Source organism: Gopherus evgoodei, unplaced genomic scaffold, assembly GCF_007399415.2.
Source record: "Gopherus evgoodei ecotype Sinaloan lineage unplaced genomic scaffold, rGopEvg1_v1.p scaffold_32_arrow_ctg1, whole genome shotgun sequence".
Taxonomy (NCBI): Eukaryota; Metazoa; Chordata; order Testudines; family Testudinidae; genus Gopherus; species Gopherus evgoodei.
In genome coordinates this window covers 3157327-3177197 of record NW_022059994.1, presented here as the reverse complement: position 1 = coordinate 3177197, position 19871 = coordinate 3157327, and the positions used below count along the sequence as shown (strand labels likewise).

The following is a 19871-nucleotide window of genomic DNA, read 5'->3' as shown; positions in this document are numbered from 1 at the left end:
ACCTTAGAGACTAACACATTTATTTCAGCATAAGCTTTCGTGGGCTACAACCCACTTCTTTGGATGCATAGAATGGAACACACAGACAGAAAATATTTATACATATAGAGAACATGAAAAGGTGGAAGTATGCATACCAACAAGAAGAGTCTAATCAATTGAGATGAGCTATCATCAGCAGGAGAAAAAAAACTTTTGAAGTGATAATCAAGATGACCCATAGAAGGGGTGGGAACTTAACATAGGGAAATAGATTCAATTAGTGTAATGACCCAACCATTCCCAGTCTCTGTTTAAATCTAAGTTAAGAAGTGAGCTGTAGCCCACGAAAGCTTATGCTGAAATAAATTTTAGTCTCTAAGGTACCACAAGTACTCCTGTTCTTTTTATGGTCTGAGTGAAGCCTAAAGATCTGAGAAGGCAGAGGATGAATAGAAAGAACCCAATAGTTATTACTGTTACGTTTAAGTACGTCTCATGGTTTTTAAGGCAATTTCAGGGGTCCTGACTCATCATTTTTTAAAAGTTTGGGACTGGCAAGACTGAGAATTCAGGCCTTAAATCTCTATCTGCTACCCATGGAAAGCCCCCTAATTTAGTGCCATGATTTATCTGAAACAGCACACTTACAGACAGGGAAATAGACAGAGAGGCCAAGGTGTGGAAATGCGCATACAGCCGGGCTGTGGGCCCACAAAGCAAATAAGCCCAGCCCCCACTGGACTGGGGGTGAAGCAAAGAGGTAAATTAGAACTTTCATTTTTTTTATGTAGGTCCTTAGAGCCTTTGCTGGAGACAAGACCTGAAAACATGAACTGATCACTGCCAAGGCAGCACTGCCAGCATCACGTAACCAAAAATCAGGAGAGTTGCTGAAGGTAGCACAAGGGTTTTTTAAAAATCACATTCTGGACTTTTTGTATGTTTCTGAACATTCAGGATTCACTCTGCTCACATTCTCAATCTTTTCTACTCAGCCCTGAGAGCAAGAAAGTGATCTTTGTTAGAGTGAGCGTTGAAATTGCCACCCAATCACAGGATTCCAGGAGCTGAGGCATTAAGAGAAACACCAGCTAGTGAAAGAGTCAGTGTGATGCCTGTGCACTGTGTATGGAGTTCAGGGCCCAACTCAGCTTCACAGAGTTGCAGACTGTGATTTTCTAGTTGCCCACAAATTAGGCTCTGCCATGACACTCAACATTGCAACACCAAGTCCTTTCATCGATTGCACCTTGTGTAACCAGTCACCCCTCCACAGAGCACAGCTGAGCAATTCCTGATTGACATGGGTGTGCACAGGACAGAGACAGAGCACAGGCTGGAGAGTGACACATCACAGTAAACCCAAACTCTCCGCCTAGAGGCGCGATAGTCCCTGTGGGGACTGGGGGGACACAGTCAAGTCAGGAAGCAAATCCCATGATTCTGCCCCCGGCAGCTGCTGCTGGGACAGTAAAGTGGAACAAACTAGAAGAATTGTTTGTAATGTTTTATTTACAGAATTAGGTTTTCCAGCTTTCTCATGAACACCCTTGTCCCAAATCTACAGAGCTGAGAAGGAGCCTTAATAACCACAGCATAGAAAGGAGATCCCCAGCTACCAAGAACAGTTTTCTTAATAGCACAACAGTACAGTTGCCCAGGAATTAATATAGGGAATTAATGAGTTACAGTCTCACTTTCAGGAACTTGTAAGAAATCTCTCCATCCCTCGCACGTTCCCTTTCCTTCTCCCTTTTCTTTCACATTGTCCTTTTCTACTCATTTTTCTAGCCCTCACTTCCCACCACTGTTTATTTTCCTGTGTCTCTCCCACGCTCTTCTCCTCTCTTTCACACCTCTTCTCTCACGGCTGCTCCCTTTTCACCCCTGATTGTATGATTTCCCATCTTGCTGCCTCCGGCTGGTCCCCCTGGCAGGGATATTTTCCTGTCCCTCTTCTCATTTCTTTTTTCCATCATTTCTCATAGACTCTCCCTTTATTCTTGTTTAATTTTCATTCACATTTTTCTTCTTGCTTCTTCTAATTCCCCCTGGTTAAACCTGCCCTGTCCCTGCCTCTCCCAGTGCTGCCAACCTCGGGAGTTTTAAACAAGATCATGAGACTGAACCCTAGATGATTTTTTTAAGGTTATATAATGGGGATTTTTGGGTCAATCTCCTCCTCCCACCTGTGTGTGACAATCACAGGTTGCCAGCTGTCCTGTAGTTACAGGGGAAGGTGACTTGGGCCCCTGCTACAGGAGCTCTGGCTGGGAGACCCCAGTGAGATCGAATCCCAGAGATCTGTACAAAACACTCCCTGGTGCTGCTTCTCCCCAACGCCCAAGCCCTGATTGATTCATGCTGTGTCCCTGCCACCCCCACCTCTGCCTGTCCCCAACCCGGCTATTAGTGTTACCCCCTGCCTAGCCCCCTCACTGCCCCTCACTCCTCCTGCAGCCCTCGGGGTTCTTCCTCCCGCCCCATTCCATCCCGCGGGCTGCAGGGAAGGGGAGGGGCTTCCATGGGTCATAAAGATGAGGAGCCAGGGGCTGGGTAGACAGGAATCCTCCAAGGTCATACAGACTGGGGTGTGTGAGGCTCGAAAGGCTGATTTCAAGTTCTCCAGTGGGATATCCCCCACACATGCCCTCAGGGACACAGTCTGAGCTGGGATCCCAGCCACACCCAGAGCCATGGTCGGATTCTTCCCCCGGGGATGGATCCTGGCGGGAAAGTGAAGATAGGGGCCTCGTCACTGGCATCAATAAATATCACCTGCCCCTGGTCACAGTCCAGACAAACCCGGATCCTGCTGGGGATTCGGCGCCGGGGCAGGGGGTTCTCAGGGGAGGTAAGAGCCCAGAACTGATCCCCCAACCACCCAACAGCCCAGATCCCCCCATCAGGGCTACAGCTGATCCATCCCTTCCTCCTCACAGACTCTCTGGCCACACCCACAGCCCAGCCTCCCCCACCCCCCACCTCCACCTCCCAGCAATGTCTCCCTGAGGTGAATCCCTCACAGCCCAGCACACAGGGCTTAGTGTCAAATCTCTCAGGGGTGTTGGGCAGCTGCTGCCGTGTGTCTCCCCGCGTCACACTTTTCCAGTCCTCAGACAGGACGAGGTTGGGATGAGCCGTATCTGGATCCAGAGTCACATTCACTGGGGAGAGAGAATCAGAGCGTTAGGGGCAGAGCTCAGCCCTGCGGGAGGCTGGGACCATTTCTCACTCTCCCCAGCAGCCCTGTCCTGGCTGGGACAGGCCTGGATCCCAGGGAGCTGCCTCTGTCCTGGGCACCTGAGACTGAGCAGAGATGTAACTGCCGTTCCTCAGGCTGTGTAATGGGACCCACTTCATTAGTTTTTCATTTGCTTGCTGAGACTTCAGCTCCCTGCTCCCTCTGCTGGGGCTACTCCATTCCCAGCATCAGAGACACAGCAAGGAAGGTTTTGGTGAAGAGGGAGCAGAGGAGGCAGGTACCAGGTTTGAACCCCAAAGGGAAGCTCCCTCCCCTAAATGCGGCCTCAACTCCTCGGCCAGAGTAGGAAGAGCTAATTAAGAGAAGAGTAGGAGGGGGCATTGGGTGGGGTAGCCTCATCCCCAGCCCAGAGAGAAGGGAGAAGCTGCCAGCATCACAGGGAGAGCATCTCGCCAGTCCAGGAAGCAGGGAGCTGCTCCAATGGGAGAGCCCAGCCCTGGCCAGAAGAAAGGCAGGATGTTGGAGAAGCGGATGAGGGAGACCCCCTGCACAGGGATAGAGCAGAGGGATTTGTCAGCCCTCAGGGCAGAGAGCTCTGTCCACAGGCTGCTCAGGGAGACTGTTTCTGTTCAGCAGCCTGGGCATGAACTCAGCACTAAGGTTGGTGTCAGGAGTGTTTGTGTGACTTCAGCGTGGGAGCTCCTCACTGTTCTGTGTGTTGTTTTTTAAGGCCGTGTGTGTCATGGTCGGTATCGGTTTGGTTGGTAACTTTAGCTAAATCTCATGAAGACATTTTCTGATAATTTAAAGACAATCTCCAGCTGCAATCTCACCCTGTCTGAATGTTCCTAGGGATCCTCCTCTTTTCATCTCTAGTGCAAATGGCAGAGTGTCTGGAGGGGAGAAAGGAGAAAAGAGATGAGATTTCAGCCTTTCATATTTATAACAGCGTCCCCACTCTCAATTCCTAGAACTGTCTTTTTATTATGACAGAGAAACACACCGAGAAACACTCAGATATTTAATATAAAAAGGTCTGAAACTCATTCAGGCATCTCCCAGCAATGGATCCAACATCCTTACAACCTCACAACCATCCCAGGACAGATAATCTGCAAGTGAGATTTACTTTTCCCCTCCCCATCCCCTCCTACTCTTCAGACCCCAGTTGGTTTGTCTCATTCACTTACTGCCTTTTGTCACAACCTACACCCAGAGCCTGCAAAGACTTTGGCATAAAAGTAACTTTGCCCACTTTAGTCGCTTTGACACTAACGGGATGTTGAGAATTTCCTAAATCCTGGCTTTAACTGTGAGCTGTTGGGTCTTTTTACTCAGAGTCTCTACAGAGAGCAGCACGATGGGTTCTTGTCCTCCATAGGCAGAAATAGAAATAATAGTAAAACCATTTAATAATTTATGTGGAAATTGAGGTGGGGGGAAATCCTTGACTTGATTTTCCTTGACCTCACCTCAGTCCCTGGAAAAATCATGGAGCAGGTACTCAAGGAATCAATTCTGAAGCACCATATTTGGGGTTGAGAAGGAATTTTCCCCCAAGTCAGATTGGCAGAGAGCTTGGGGGGTTTTCTGCCTTCCTCTGCAGCATGGGGCACTGGTCACTTGCAGATTTAAACCAGTGTCAATGGTGGATTCTCTGTAACTTGAAGTCTTTAAATCATGATTTGAGGACTCCAGTAACACAGCCAGAGGTTAGGGGTCTATTACAGGAGTGGGTAGGTGAGGTTCTGTGGCCTGCAATGTGCAGGAGGTCAGACTGGATGATAGTGATGGTCCCTCCTGGCCTTAAAGTCCATGAGTCTGAGTCATTTCTTTCTTTAACAGTAATTGTAATGGCAGGAAATATTTTTGGTAGAAATAAAGGTTTGAATTGATCAACCTGTGTGACGTGGACCCCAAGTGTGTGACATTCTCACCCAACAATTAAATAGAGGCATCATCTAATTGTGACCCAATTGACCAGAGCTACTCTCCTCCCTCAGTCTCAGAGGCTCATCCCAATTTCCATTCCTAGATCCTTTCTAGGTACCTTTGAACTTCCCCAGAGTCTCCAGTACCACAATCATTTTCCGGGAGAAACCACTGACTCGCTCTTCCAGTTCAGGAGAAATCTCCTCTGGCTGCTGGAACTTCCCCTTCTCACACCTGGAGAGAAACAATTTTACATGATTATATTTCACTGTGTGACTCATTATAAGTTCTGGCTAGTGAGTTGCTGCTCTAATGGGCCTGGAGTTAGAATTCCTCAACGTCTCCCAGCCTCAGAGCAGGTGCGACACAGCCCATGGCCGTACAACCTTCCCTTCAAGGACTCATTAATATTCTTCAACTCGGATCTGGAGAGATCAGCTCTGGGGACAAAAGGGGAAATGAGTCTCTATGGCTAATTCACTCCTTGGCCTCCATGCTCTGAGGGACAGGAGGTTCCCATGTGAAGTGCTGTAGAAATCTGCCCTCTAGGAACTAGACTGAAACACCAACTCCCCCTTCCCCAGCTCATTCCACACAGGTCTCCAAACAGTCCTCAGGTGGGAAAGACTCTCGATCGCTGCTGCCCTGGGCTGAATAGTGACCAGTGCCCAAGGAGTGACAGGCCCATATTCCATCCCCACAATCCTGAAGCAGCCAGTCCCCCCAGGGATGTGACATCTCTAGGAAATACTTGGGGTCAGTCTTTCTCACTGAATGGAGAATTCCAGAGTCTTCTATACAAGGGTGAGAATCTTAGGATGAAGTTGATGAGAGAGATTCATATCCAACATGTGACCTTCCTCACACATTTTAGAGCCCTGAGGAGATGCAGTGCTAACATCACCACCAATCTCTTTCCCAGTATTCTCAAGTGTGAGGGGGAGTGAGAGAGAGCCACGTACCTGCTCAAGGTGCTTCTAATATCCTAGAAGAGAGAGAGACAAAAGAATTTCAGTCCCGTCTGACACACAGGAGATTCCAGGGAAGGGATTTTGCAAATATGGGGAAGAGAGGCCCTAGCCTGGCCTAGGATCATGGATTCCCTGAGCTAATGAGGGTTTTCCATCTCTCATATCTCTCATATCTCATGTCATCAATGCACACGCCAAGTTACACTATGGTCTCCAACTGCTGGACTCCAGTGCGTAGGATTCAGGAGCCCTCCCTTCCCTGTGTGGGGATCTGGCATGTTTCTAATAACGGATGCCAGTTTCCAATTGTCCCTGGGGGTGCTCAACCTCATGCCCTATTCCCACTCCACCCCTTCCCCCAATGCCACACACCAGAGCTACTCTTCCCGCTCCCACTCCACCCTGCCTCTTCCCTGCCTCCTCTCGTGAGCACACTCCCTCCCTGCTCCTCCCCCTCTCTCCCAGCATCTCCCTCACACAGTGGAACAGCTGATTGCAACAGGCAGGTGGTGCTGGAGGGAGGAGGAGGAGTCAATCAGCAGGGAGCTGGCTGCCCTGGAGCCCCCATTTATGTTTCTTATTCAGTCTCACCTGCAGGAATTCACTTGTTGGCTTCTGACACTTTCCCTCCATCTCACTGATCAGCTCACTGAGATGGAAAACCTGAGCAGAGAGTTTACTGACATTTTCATTCCATATCTTCACAATCTCCTTGTCCAGGTTCTCCAGCTGGGCCAGCAGGAGTCGCTCTTGTTCCTCCAGGAACTGCTGCAGTTGCTGAAATTCAGACACAATCTTCTGCCTCTCGGTTTGTGTTTGTTTCTGTATGAAAATAGGGAAAAGGGCTGGTCAGGGACATGGATGGAGCCCGGGGTCCTTTCATGGAGAGCTGAGTGTGCAGGAGAGAGAATGTCTTTAAAAATCCTAGGCAGGGGATTCTCTCATACTTTCCCGTTTGGCCCCTGTATCTCTGAAAGGGATGTTTCCATGCCTGTCATGGTCAGCATATTCTGTAATTCATGGTCTCTGGGAATTCAGACCCAGGGCAGCAGGAGGCAGGACTCAGCAGTACCCTGACAGAGATGCCAGGGGAGTTAAAAGAAATATACATTTGAAAAATGCACAAAATGACCAGAGACAGTGGATAGCAATTCACAGGGACATTCAGTTCACTTGGGGAGGATTTTTGAGCAAGCCACAAGGGCTAGACATTAACTCATTAACTGAAATGGAAACTAAGGGCTTGTCTACACATGAATCAAACCAGCAATCCATGGTCATGGAGAAACACACACAAGCCCATGTTTACGTAGGCCACACAGGAGTGTGCCTCCAAACAGACCTCCCACTGCCAGTCCCTTCTGGTTAATAACAACTGGCACCTACCAGATATTCTCGGCAATTCCCCTCTCCAGTTGCTTTCAATCCCAGGAGCTTTTCTCTTTCTTCCCTCAGAGTCTTCAAATGGGTCTGGATTCTTTCCTGAAGAAACAGAAATGATTTGAGAAGTTTCATCTGGATAGTTGAGAGGTGCTTGGAAGTGGGCGTTTTGCCACCCAAAACCCAAGATGACTGTGGTTCTAATCACTTTGTGACATCAGGACCACCAAAGAGATGAAACCTCATTAATGGAGACTGGGGACGTGTCACATTCTGATTTGTTACCAGTTGCGGTCCAGCCTTTTTAGTAAATAGAGAGAGATCTCAATTATAACGAAGCTTTACTGGTATTTGTGAACTGATTAGTGGTACAGAGCATAACAGGCACTGGAGTCACATGGGGATGAATCAATAAACCTGTTTTTAGAAGGTTTAACAAACCAAGTGATACAAATCCCCAAAGCCACCAGGGTTTAAGTATGGGCTGGGATTTCAGGCCTGCAGCCCTGGGGACTGCACTGGTTGTGCAGAGCTGGTCTAAACACCAGGGCAAACCCCATGAGACGTCGGGAGGCAGTTCATCTGGTTTGAAGCTGCACAGTCCCTGTCTGGTAGGGACCCAACACTGGACGTGGCTTTGTCTGGTGCAAAAGGGAGAGGAGGAGACTGAGGATGCAGGAGGACACCTGTGAGGGTGGGAGCAGGGCTGGGGTGGCACCTTCATGGAGAATGATGCAGGTGGGGACATGCTGGAAAAAGCGGTGGTGGGGCCCACACAGGGCGAGTGATACTGGCGAGCACAGGCCCATGCAGGCAGGCGTGGCCATGTCCTATGTTCTGGAGATGCCTCAGTGACCTCCCTAATTAGACATGATGCAGATTTGTATAAAGAATGGGTTGGGGTTTGCCCCAGTGCTGTCCTAACCCCTTTCCATGGGCAGGTACCCCCCCCCCGGCCCCCACGGTCCCATTCCCTGGTAAAGATCCCAGAAGCAGTGCATTCTGGGAGATTTCAAAAGGCTGCCTGGTGGGACTAATGGAACCACTTTGGCTGGTCCTTGCCCACGTACACAACAGAACAGGTCAGACTGGCACTGGTCAGCTCCAGCCTGGGGTTAGTTTTGCTACAACCCAGTCTAATCCCAGTAGTACTTGGCATGGACCTGAGCTATCTGGAGCCCTTTTGTGTGTGGACTGAAGGTGCTCAGAGTCCCACACAGTGTTTATCCCCGTGATCTCCTCTAGTGCAGCCCGGCAGCATCTGAGTTTAATCGTTCATGGAGGAAAACAGGAGTTCAGAATCCCTGTGAAAAACCTCCTTCCCTGGTGGTCCTGGGACCTTTATCAAGGCGTCTCTCCCTCCTAACATACACACTTCATCACTGGGTGGGGTGATGCAAAGATGGCAGCATGGCAAAGTGATTCAGGATTTGGTCTGGGGAGATCTGAGCTCTATGCCAAGGTCTCTCACTGACATGGTGGGTGACTGTGGGCAACTCACTGCGCTGCTTTATGCCCAGTTTCCCTTCCCACCTTTTATCTAGCTAGGCTAGTCGATCCTGGAGACTCTCCAGTTGATTGAGATCTCTGGCAGCGCAGCGGGATTGCCCACTGCTGCTGGGGCAGGCTCCTTCCTTCAAGCACCGCCCCCGCACATCCCATTGGCCAGGAATGGGGAACTGTGGCTAATGGGAGCTATGGGAGCGGTGCCTGCAGAGAGGGGCAGCACAATTGGAGTTGCAGCTAGCAAGCGATGTGAAGGGTAACAAGAAGGGTTTCTACAGGTATGTTAGCAACAAGAAGAATCATAGAATATCAGGGTTGGAAGGGACCTCAGAAGGTCATCTAATCCAACCCCCTGCTCAAAGCAGGACCAGGAAGGAGGTCAGGAAAGTGTGGGACCCTTACCGAATGGGCAAGGTAACCTAGTGACAGATGATGTGGAAAAAGCTGAGTACTCAATGCTTCTTTTGCCTCGGTCTTCACAGACAAGGTCAGCTCTCAGACTGCTGCAGTGAGCAGGACACTATGGGGAGGAGGTGAGCAGCCCTGAGTGGTGAAAGAACAGGTTAAGGACTATTTAGAAAAACTGGACGTGCACTAGTCCAGGGGTCCAGTTCTAATGCATTCAAGAGTGCTGAGGGAGCTGGCTGATGTGACTGCAGAGCCATTGGCCATTATCTTTGAAATCTTGTGGCGATTAGGGGAGGTTCCGGATATTTGGAAAAAGGCCTATATTTTAAAAAGTACAGAAAGAGAACCCAGGGTACTACAGACTGGTCAGCCTCACCTCAATCCCTGGAAAAATAATGGAGCAGGTACTCAAGGAATCCATTCTGAAGCACTTAGAGGAGAGGAAGGTGATCAGGAACAGTCAACATGGATTCACCAAGGGCGAGTCATGCCTGACCAGCCTGATTGCCTTTTATGAGGAGATAACTGGCTCTGTGGATATGGGGAAAGTGATGGATGTGATATATCTTGACTTTAGCAAAGCTTTTGATACGATCTCCCATAGTATTCTTGCCAGCAAGTTAAAGAAATATGGATTGGATGAATGGACTAAAAGGTGGATAGAAAGCTGGCTAGATTGTCAGGCTCAACAGGTAGTGATAAATGGTTCGATGTCTAGTTGGCAGTGGGTATCAAGCGGAGTGCCCCAGGGATCAGTGCTGGGGCCAGTTTTGTTCAACATCTTTATTAATGATCTGCATGATGGGATGGATTGCACCCTCAGCAAGTTTGCAGATGATACTAAGCTGGGGGAAGAGGTAGATATGCTGGAGGGTAGGGATAGGGTCCAGAGTAACCTAGACAAATTGGAGGATTGGGCCAAAGAAATCTGCTGACGTTCAACATGGACAAGTGCTGAGTCCTGCATTTAGGACAGAAGAATCCTATGCACCGCTACAGGATGGGGACCGACTGGCTACGCGGCAGTTCTGCAGAAAAGGACCTGGGGATTACAGTGGATGAGAAGCTGGATATGAGTCAGCAGTGTGCCCTTGTTGCCAAGAAGGCCAATGGCATATTGGGCTGTATTAGTAGGACCATTGCCAGTAGATCGAGAGAGGTGATTATTCCCCTCTATTCCACACTGGTGAGGCCACTCCTGGAGTATTGTGTCCAGTTTTGATCCCCTGCACTGCAGAAGGGATGTAGACAAATTGGAGATAGTCCAGCGGAGGGCAAAAAAATTATTAGGGGGCTGCAGTACATGACTTATGAGGAGAGGCTGAGGGAACTGGGCTTATTTAGTCTGCAGAAGAGAAGAGTGAGGGGGGATCTGATAGCAGCCTTCAACTATCTGATGGGGGGGTGTCCAAAGAGGATGGGGCTCGGCTGTTCTCAGTGGTGGCACATGACAGAACAAGGAGTAATGGTCTCAAGTTGCAGCGGGGGAGGTCTAGGTTGGATATTAGGAAACACTATTTCACTAGGAGGGTGGTGAAGCGCTGGAATGGGTTACCTAGGGAGGTGGTGGAATCTCCTTCCTTAGAGGTTTTTAAGATCAGGTTTGACAAAGCCCTGGCTGGGATGATTTAGTTGGGGATTGGTCCTGCTTTGAGCAGGGGATTGGACTAGATACCTCCTGAGGTCCCTTCCAACCCTAATAGTCTACGATTTTATGCGTGTTGGCCCCTTCCGGGAGTGGCGTGGGGCTGGGGTAGGGAGCCTGCCTTAGCCCTGCTGCACCACTGACCAGGAGCTGCTCAAGGTAAGTCAGCACCCCATCCCCCCTCCTGCACCCAGCATCCCATACTCCCTCCTACACCTTGTACCCTCTGCCCAAGCCCTGACCCTCCTCCCAGAGCCAGCACCCTGGACTGTTTCCTGCACCCTAATACTCTGCCCCAGCCCAGAGCCCCCTCATGCACCCCAACCCCCTGCCCCAGGCTCAGCCCAGAGCCCACCTCCCACACTGTGAATCTCTTGGCCCCAGCCCAGAGCTTGCACCCACACCCCAAATCCAACCCCCTGCCCCAAATCAGTGAAAGTGAGTGAGAGTGAGCAACGGAGAGAGGGGGGTATGGAGTGAGCAGAGTTTTGGGGGGAAGGGGCCAGGCCCCAGGGAAGGGGTGGGGTAGATCCTGCTTTAAAGACTTGATACTTTCTTTGCCTCTGTTTCCACACTGCCAGATCATTAATTTTGTTATAAAAACGAGTCCACTGGCACCTTAAAAACTAATAGATTTATTTGGGATTAAGCTTTCATGGGTAAAGACCCACTTCTTCAGATGGGCTTCAAATGGACTGACGGGTTGCAATTCCTCATTGTTTTTGTGGATACAGAACACGGCTACCCCTCTGAATTTTGTTATAGCATCTCACCATACAATGAAGACTTTACAGAGCTGAATGATGGGTCACATCTGTGTCAGTAACATTCAGTGAAATTAGCCTGTAATTAAAAGCCAAAAGTTAACCTACTAAATCTGATAGGAATTCCCTACCTTGTACTCCTGGGCAGCCTCCTGTATGGGAACCACCGTGTGGGCGCGGTGAGCCCGGGATCTGTCGCACACCACACAGATGGGGGTTTGATCTTCTTCACAGAACAGTTTCAGAGCCTCCAGGTGTTCCCCGCACACCCTGTCCCCTCCTGCTCCCTTTGCTGCCCGTAAACTCAGCCACTTGGCGATTTCTACCATGTTTCCTAACTGCAGGTTGGGCCTGAGGTTTCCCCGTTGCACAGTTTCTCTGCACTGAGGGCAGGAGGCGGCTGTATCGGATCCCTCCCAGCACTGGCTGATGCAGGCTCGGCAGAAATTGTGCCCACACTCCAGAGTGACAGGTTCTGTGAAATAGTCCAGACAGACGGGACATGTAACTTCCCCCTGGAGACTTTCCACGGGGCTCTCTGCAGCCATGGCTCCCTCTGGGCAGTTTGTAATAGGCTTTGTTTCAATTTCCTGAATTCAAACGATGCCCCGCCTGCAGCAGCAAGGGGGTGGTTCTTTGCCTGAAAATGGCTCATGCTGTTTGCAGAGCAGGAAGGACCCAGCCAATTTCACCCCGGAGGCTTTAGTGAAAAAATGTATCACTAGGGCTCCGGTCCTGTAATCAGCCCCTGTGCTGATGTGGAGGGTCACTGAGGCAGCCCCCTGTGAGGATGAGCCTGGAGGAGCAGGAGCTGTGTCTAAGGCAGGATAGTCAGGCTGGGCAGATTTTTTTTATTACTATGTAATTTTGACAGTTGATGTTAATTTTAAACAATTTTTATATTTATTGATTTAAACTTTCACAGAGGCACAACAATCTGGGTTTTAAGCATTTAATTCCAGTTAAAATGTTCACGGTTGTGGGAAATTATGGGGGGATCAGACAATACTGTATTCAGACCAGAACTATTTAATGACACCGGACACTGGGATTCAAAAAGTTGAAGCTTTAGAACTGTTAAAGTTGTCTGTGAGCAGGTAAATCTCCTCCCACCCCCAGCAGCTCCCCCAGGGGAGTAACCCAGTGTCTCCCCCTCCATCACACGGACCGAGGCTGAAAGTCCATCTGATGGCGGCTCAGGGGCCTGTGGAATGTGCTGGGAACTCAGCCTGGTCCCTAATGGGGCAGGTGCCCCCCGGGCCGTCCTTAGGCATAGGCAACATAGGCAGCTGCGTAGGGCACCTGAAAATTTGGGGCACCACTGGGTCTTAGTGTCCAGCCTCTTGTTTTCCTATCCCTGTTCTGACCCTTCCTGCAGGCTCCCACAGATGGCTGCTCTAGCCTGGTGAGTCTTCCTTGGGAGGGAATCTAGTAGTTAAAAGTGAAAAAACCTCCAGCCTGCCAGACCTATTAGCACAACATTGAAACTGTTAAAGAGACATTCAAGGGGTAATAAAGCCATTTAACAGGCATTTGCCAACCCCAAGGTATATACTGACAGGTTTCAGAGTGGTAGTCCTGTTAGTCTGTATCAGCAAAAACAAGGACGAGTCCTTGTGTCACCTCAAAGACTAACAAATTATTTGGGCATAAACTTTTGTGGACTAGAACCCATTTCATCAGATGTCCAGGAAAGCTTATGCCCAAATAAATTTTTATACTGTCAGTTTCTGACTTTACTGACAAAAACAGTTGTGCATTAATGTAATATTTACCCAGAACATGTCAGTCTACAGGACCTTAGTTTAAAATTTGCTTTAAAAATATTTCATTGGTGAGCTGGTGAAGATTATAAAATCACATTTCTAAAAAATGCTTGCATAGAGTTTTAGATGCACAATCATCTTTAGCCTTAAATGTGTGGATCTTCACACATAGTTTTTTAAATAAATCCTTCAAAAGACCTCCCTTATCTAAAATACACATTTTAATTACTATAGTTAAAAAAAAGTGCTTCCAAGTCTTCCTGTCCTTTCTGTCCATCCCTTCACCACCTCTCCCCCCACTCCCCACTGAAGAGAGCCCTTAAAGGGACAACAGTCCTTCCCTTCCAGATAGCTGGACAAAGAGTTCCCTTTCTTTACTTCTGACTATCCGACAAACTAGTTTTAAAAGAACCCTCCAGCAAAATCAGTACCTTAGTAAGACAAAATCCTTGTTATACCTAAAATCTTTGGAAACATATTTTTTTAAAGTTGGTGAAATTTCATAACCATGTCTCTTGTTATGGAGATCACACAAAGTAAATTACTGTTCCCTTTTTCTAAAAGCAATGAACATTGTTATGAACACACTAAACCTCTCTGATTTGTTTCAGTGAGTTAAATATGTAGTAATCTGGAATGCTGGCTTAAGATTTGAGTAAATTTAAAATATAAATTCAACTTAGAAATACTGATGAAGAAAATGTAAAACAGAGAAGAGCTGCATCATGTATTCCATTATATGTAATGTTGTATTCAGCAGGACAGCTGACTCACCCTTACTACGAAGTTTTTCAAATAAATCTCTGACAAACTTCAGGGCATATCAAAAAACCTGTGACTGACATTTTTTATTCCCAAATTTTAGTGCTTTTAATTAGGTACTTTCTTCATGTCCATTCTGCATGAGGGAGAGTGCATGGAAGTCTCTGCGGGGAACTGTGACTCTCTGCCACCATGAGGCAGGCTGGGCATCTCATTATCCTTTGCTGTCAAGTCCCTCCTCCTCCTCCTCCCCCACCAGGCTGTGAGCTTGGGCTGCCATCCGGCATAGGGGCACCAGTTTAATAATACTGCCTAGGGCCCCATAAATCCTAAGGACGGCCCTGGGTGCCCCTGTAACACAACCACACCCAGCAAGGCCTGCCCTCATTTTCTCTCTGTTTGTCAGTCCAAGCAGAGAGACCAAGGACTGCAGGGAGACCAAGCTCCAGTCCCCAAGGTGAGGGCTGGGGCCCAACGGCCGAGGGCAGTGGGTGTGCGCAGAGCTCACACTAGGGCCTGCAGGGTACCTGGTGTGGGATAAACAGAGACCTCTCAGGCCACTTGCCCATTGCGGCTGCAGGAGGGGATGTGGGGACAGACTGACGAGGCCTGGGGCAGTCTTGGAATCCACCACTGGGGACAAGGAGAGGGAATTCAGCTGTGGTGAGGGAGCCATACTGCACAGAGATGCTGCTCTAGCTGCAGCTAGTTACCTGGGTTCAGTGGTTTTAGTATTAGCCTTCTAAATCTAAGGTTGTGAGTTCAATCCTTGATGGGGCAATTTGGGGATTGGTCCTGCTTTGAGCAGGGGGTTGGACTAGATGATCTCTTGAGGTCCCTTCCAATCCTGATAATCTATGAATTTTAATGAAAACCTCAGCTTTGCTGCTGAAAGTCTGAAGTTCACAGATATGGAATGCAGGGCCTGGACCACAGGTGCTAAAACCTTCAGTGTTGCATCAGTTGAACAATGTGGTTAATCAAGATGTTGCAGCAACTCAGCAGAGTGAAGTGCTGGTCTCTGCAAGGCTTGAGATTTGCAGGCATCATTCAAACACCTTTCCCCTGCTGCTCCCTCCGGTAGCTGGCTCTTCGCTCAGCATTGCAGAGCAGAGCAGATTCAGTGCTTTGGTACAGGGTTACGGAAAGGAAAAAGACTGGAATGGTACATATCGTACCTGTCATTTCTGTCCCCGGGCCCTGGGGATGTACTGTGTTCGGCTGGTTACTTAGAGACATTCCATTAGACAGCTGTTGGGGGGCATTTTTGTGCTCTATCCCTTTCTCAATAAATTGTGACTGTAACTTTACCTACTCCAGTCCTTTTGACATCACTGGGACGCAGAGACCTGTCAGGATTGGGACACTGAATCATTAGCTTTCTGGGTCTATTTACTCAGCATCTGCTCAGAGCTCTGCACTATGGGGCCCTTGTCCTCCATAGACTGTAATGTGAACAGACACACAAGCATTATATAGATGGGGAAACTGAGGCATGGAGAGGGTTGGTTCAATAGCCCCCCTATTCCGTGGCTGCAAGGACCAGTGCAGACCTTAGCAGCAGCTAGGCAAGTGCTGAGCTCCAGCCAGAGCTGAATCCCTGGTTTAATGGTCCTAAGGGGCTTTGCCAAGGGGCAGAGTACAAGAGGTGCAGCTTCACCCTGGCCACACCCCTCTATCCCTTTCCGTCCCTTCCTCCTCCAGTCTGTCCATGTCCTAATCCCACTCCATCCTGCCCCTCCCAGGAGCACTCCCTGTGCCTGCAGCTGCTGGGGAGGAGGCACAAACAGCCCTGCTGGCCAGACCAGGAGCCAGAGCACAATGATGGGCTGGGTCCAAATGTCAAGAATGTCTTTTGATTTAGGGTCTAAATTTGGATACTGACCTAAGTGCTTAAGGGCTGGTTCTCCAAGGGGCTGGGCACCCACAGCGTTCACTGACTCTGGCTGCAGCTGTGAATGCAGGTGGTACATATGCCCTGAACTCCTGTATGTCGAGGAGATAAACCGAGACACCCAAAATTAGGCCACTGCTGTAAATTTAGGCCTTACCAACCTGCCCGTTAACAGCAGGATGTGGCCACGTCTCATTGTAAATCACTGTTTATACTTGGTTACTGCTCAGTCCCATGACTGTAAGCAGCAGAGGAGCTGACCCCATGGGTGCTCCCGGAGCTCAAACACCCATGGAAAAAATATAGGGGGAGCTCAGCACCCACCAGCCACAGCTGTTCTGCAGGGCTGCCAATGAGCTGTTTGGTGGCTAAGGGAGGTGCTTGGGCGAGGGTGGAGAGCAGCAAGCTGCAGATTGGCTTCGGGGAGGGGTTGCCACAGGGGCGGGAAGAGGCAGACGAGGGCACGGCCTTAGGGGAGGAGGCAGAGTGTGGCTGGGAAGAGGCAGGGCGAGGGCAGGGCCTCAGGGGATGGGCATAGTGGGGGCAGAGCATGAGGGCAGAGCAGGGGTGGAGCATTCCTGGGAAAAAATGTAAGTCAGAGCCTATGGTGAGCAGAGACCTAGCAGTGAAAGGCCCATATTATATCCCCAATGTCTACAGGCAGCCAATTCCCCAGGGATGTAACAAATTCATAATCTTTCCCATGAGATGGGTAAATCCACCAATTTGTTCACAGGGCAAGAACCTCAAGGTTAACTTGAACAAAGTGAAAGTAGCAGAAATGTGGCTCCTGTCCATACTGTGCTGAGGGGAGATGTGGCTTTCACCTGGTGTCCAAGCCCTGCCCAGTCTCAAGAAGTGTGAGGGAGAGTGAGAAGTAGCCATGAGTCTGAGCGAGGTGCTTCTGACGTCCTAGAGAGGGAAAAGAGATAAAAGAATGCTCGGACCAATATGTCACACAATGGGGTGGGACTGTCGGACTCTGGGATACAGGGCGATTGCTCTGTGCATGGTAAGTTTAGATCCTATCCAGCCCCGCTCAGCTCCCTGCCCATTGATTGTTCCCTAGATCTCCCACCTCCTATCCACTCCCCCTGCACCCTGACCACCATCCGGTACCTCCACTCCCATTGAACCCCCCCTGCTCCCTGACTGCCCCCCAGGACTCCCAGACCCATCCAACCCCCACTACTCCCTGACCATGCCCTGGGACCCCTGTCTCCATCCAACTATCCAGATTTTCATTCTGGTTTTCATGTTGCAATTTTAGTTTTTCCAATTCCTTTTCCAAATTTTCCTTTTCATATTCATAGGTATTGTGCTTTTCTGTGAGCTTATTTACAGCCGGAGACATAGCACAGATGACTCATGCTACTGTTTGGACTTTCTTGGGAGACTAGCCCTGTTGATTCCCCTACAAGTTGTCCAAACCTTTCTTATACCGTGTAGAGACTGCAGCAGTCACACATGGATCAGACCTCAAGCTTTTAAACACCTGTCTTAACAAGCACTCATTTACCATAGCCGGCGGCTTCGGGGGGTCCTCCAGAGTAAACTCGCCTTGCTCGCACTTGCAGAACATCATAGACTTGAAGATAGAACTAATTCAACTCCACGTGCCTGTGTATTTCCCTCTCTCCCAATAATCTATAACCAATCTGTTCCAATCCTTAGTTCCCTGGCCACTGAGTCTAATATCTTAAGACAATATTTTAGCTTATCCAACCAGTTGAGAAACAGTTAACTTATTCAGTGGCAACCATCCTCTGCTACCAAATGTTGAAATGGATCTTTAATGGCTCACAGCTGGGCAGAATGCTTCCCGGTACCAATCAACAAGTCAGATTCAGTAGACTCCATGCACAACAGTTTATTCAAGAAAACCTTATCCTGCTTCTGGAATTCTATCCAATGCACGTCTCCCTAGTGAGCCTCAATTCCCCAAGCAAAAACCTTCAGTAATCATGCTGGTCCCACACAGTATTTTGATTGGCTACTGATCTAAATGAGGATTTCTCTCTTTTATTGTCTTCTCTTCTCAGTTACCTGGTCTATCAAGGATTGCCTCAAGGCAGTGCCTTTCAAAGGAGTCACATGCCCTGTGGACATTTTAGTACTAATTTTCTACTAATTAATAGTTTGGAAGGGACTGCAGAAGGGGTACCCACCAGACATCACCCCATGTTTATTCTCTTATCAATCATTCACTCAATCTATCAGCACAATGCCTTCCAAAGGGATAATTTTGCCCTGGGTCTGCTTCTGCCAAGCTCACCGATATCCTGTTTATACGGTTTCTTTACCTAGTGAGCCAGCATATTAACTGACAAACGTCAGTGACAGAATAGACATGCTGAACAGAGAATTTCCACATTAACCATGTGATGCTCAGAAGGCCCTGCTCCCAGAGTCCTCTAGCAAATTCAAACATGTCAAGCTGGACCACATTCATGTTCAGCACATTCATTAATAAGAAGTGCAGTAATTCATAAACATTCAGCACTGTCCCAACACCCCGGACAGTGAATCTCCTGGTATCCCCCTCCGGTCTCAGCACGAGGGAGCCATGCTTCTGCTTCAATGGTTGTCAGTTCCCTGTCACCCCCAGCCTTTCACTTCCCCCACATGAACTCATCAAGGCTCTGCCAGTCCTTACTTTGCCTTGCAGGTTAACACTAAGCGCAAACTCGTCTCCAACCCTTTGACATGTCCTTCTGTAGTGTCCAGCCCCTCTCCACTGAGGGATACTCAGAAATTCCCAGGTAAGCCATCGGGACAACACCAGCTTGTTTGAGTCAACTGAGGATCAGCGCCAGTAGAACATCACAGCACTGAGATATATTTTTAGTGAAAACAAACAGGAGTTTATTAGTTCAGATTGAAGAGATAGTGAGCGAATCACAATAAGACAACACACCAAACACCAGGTATAACAGGATTCAGATAGGCTGAGATTAACTTTTACAGGTAAAACCCATGGCTAAAGCATTCTCCCAGGGTCACCAGCCATCACTGATTAAATCCCCCTTTTCATGAATGCGAAGTGTGCTCTCCTTTTGGCTTCCTGAAGGATTGCAGGTGCTGTTCTTGTCTCCCAGTTGTAGTCCAGTAAACCACTGAAGTTCCCCCTGCCATCATTGTGTGTTCTCCAGTGTGCTCTCTCTGTTAGTCCTATATGCCAGTGGCTCTCAGCCTTTCCCCACCACTGCACCCCTCTCAGAAGTCTGATCTGTCTTGCCTCCTTGGCTCACTTAAAAATGACTCGCTTCCAAAATCCGACAGAAAAATACAAAAGTGTCACAGCCACTAGTACTGAAAAATTGCTGCCTTTCTCTTTCTTACCATACAATTTTAACAACGAAATCAGTTGGAACTAGGGATTTCAAGTGATTAAAAAAATTAATCCTGATTAATCACATGATCATTTGAACTGTTAAACAATAATAGAATACCATTTCTCTAAATATTTTTGGATGTTGTCTCCATTTTGAAATATATTTATTTCAATTACAACACAGACGACAAAGTGCACAGTGCTCACTTTATTTTTTATTACAAGTATCTGCACTGTAATCCCCCCAAAAAAGAAATAATATTTTTCAATTCCCCTATTACAAGTACTATAGCCCAATCCCTTTATCGTGAAAGTTGAACTT

At 48.5% G+C, this 19871-nt stretch overlaps 1 protein-coding gene across 1 annotated transcript; it reads right to left on the bottom strand.

Moving 5' to 3' along the window:
* Positions 1-1938: 1938 nt before the first annotated feature.
* Positions 1939-12371, bottom strand: LOC115640783 (zinc finger protein RFP-like). The gene is made up of 7 exons (XM_030543773.1): positions 11925-12371; positions 7477-7572; positions 6682-6912; positions 6082-6104; positions 5238-5353; positions 4021-4080; positions 1939-3149 (listed from the first exon to the last, which is right to left on the bottom strand). Exons 1-7 carry the CDS (start codon positions 12339-12341, stop codon positions 2635-2637), a joined length of 1458 nt encoding a protein of 485 aa, XP_030399633.1. The 5' UTR covers positions 12342-12371; the 3' UTR covers positions 1939-2634.
* Positions 12372-19871: the final 7500 nt, after the last annotated feature.

What these genes read in the sequence shown, in the direction of transcription:
- LOC115640783 (XM_030543773.1), bottom strand. Translation starts at nt 12,341, where the DNA reads ATGGCTGCAGAGAGCCCCGTGGAAAGTCTCCAGGGGGAAGTTACATGT. An exon ending in GGAATTGCCGAGAATATCTG is followed by an intron (nt 6,913 to 7,476) that starts GTAGGTGCCAGT and finishes ATTTTCATACAG; the next exon opens with AAACAAACACAAACCGAGAG. An exon ending in GACTCTGGGGAAGTTCAAAG is followed by an intron (nt 4,081 to 5,237) that starts GTACCTAGAAAG and finishes TCTCCCCTCCAG; the next exon opens with ACACTCTGCCATTTGCACTA.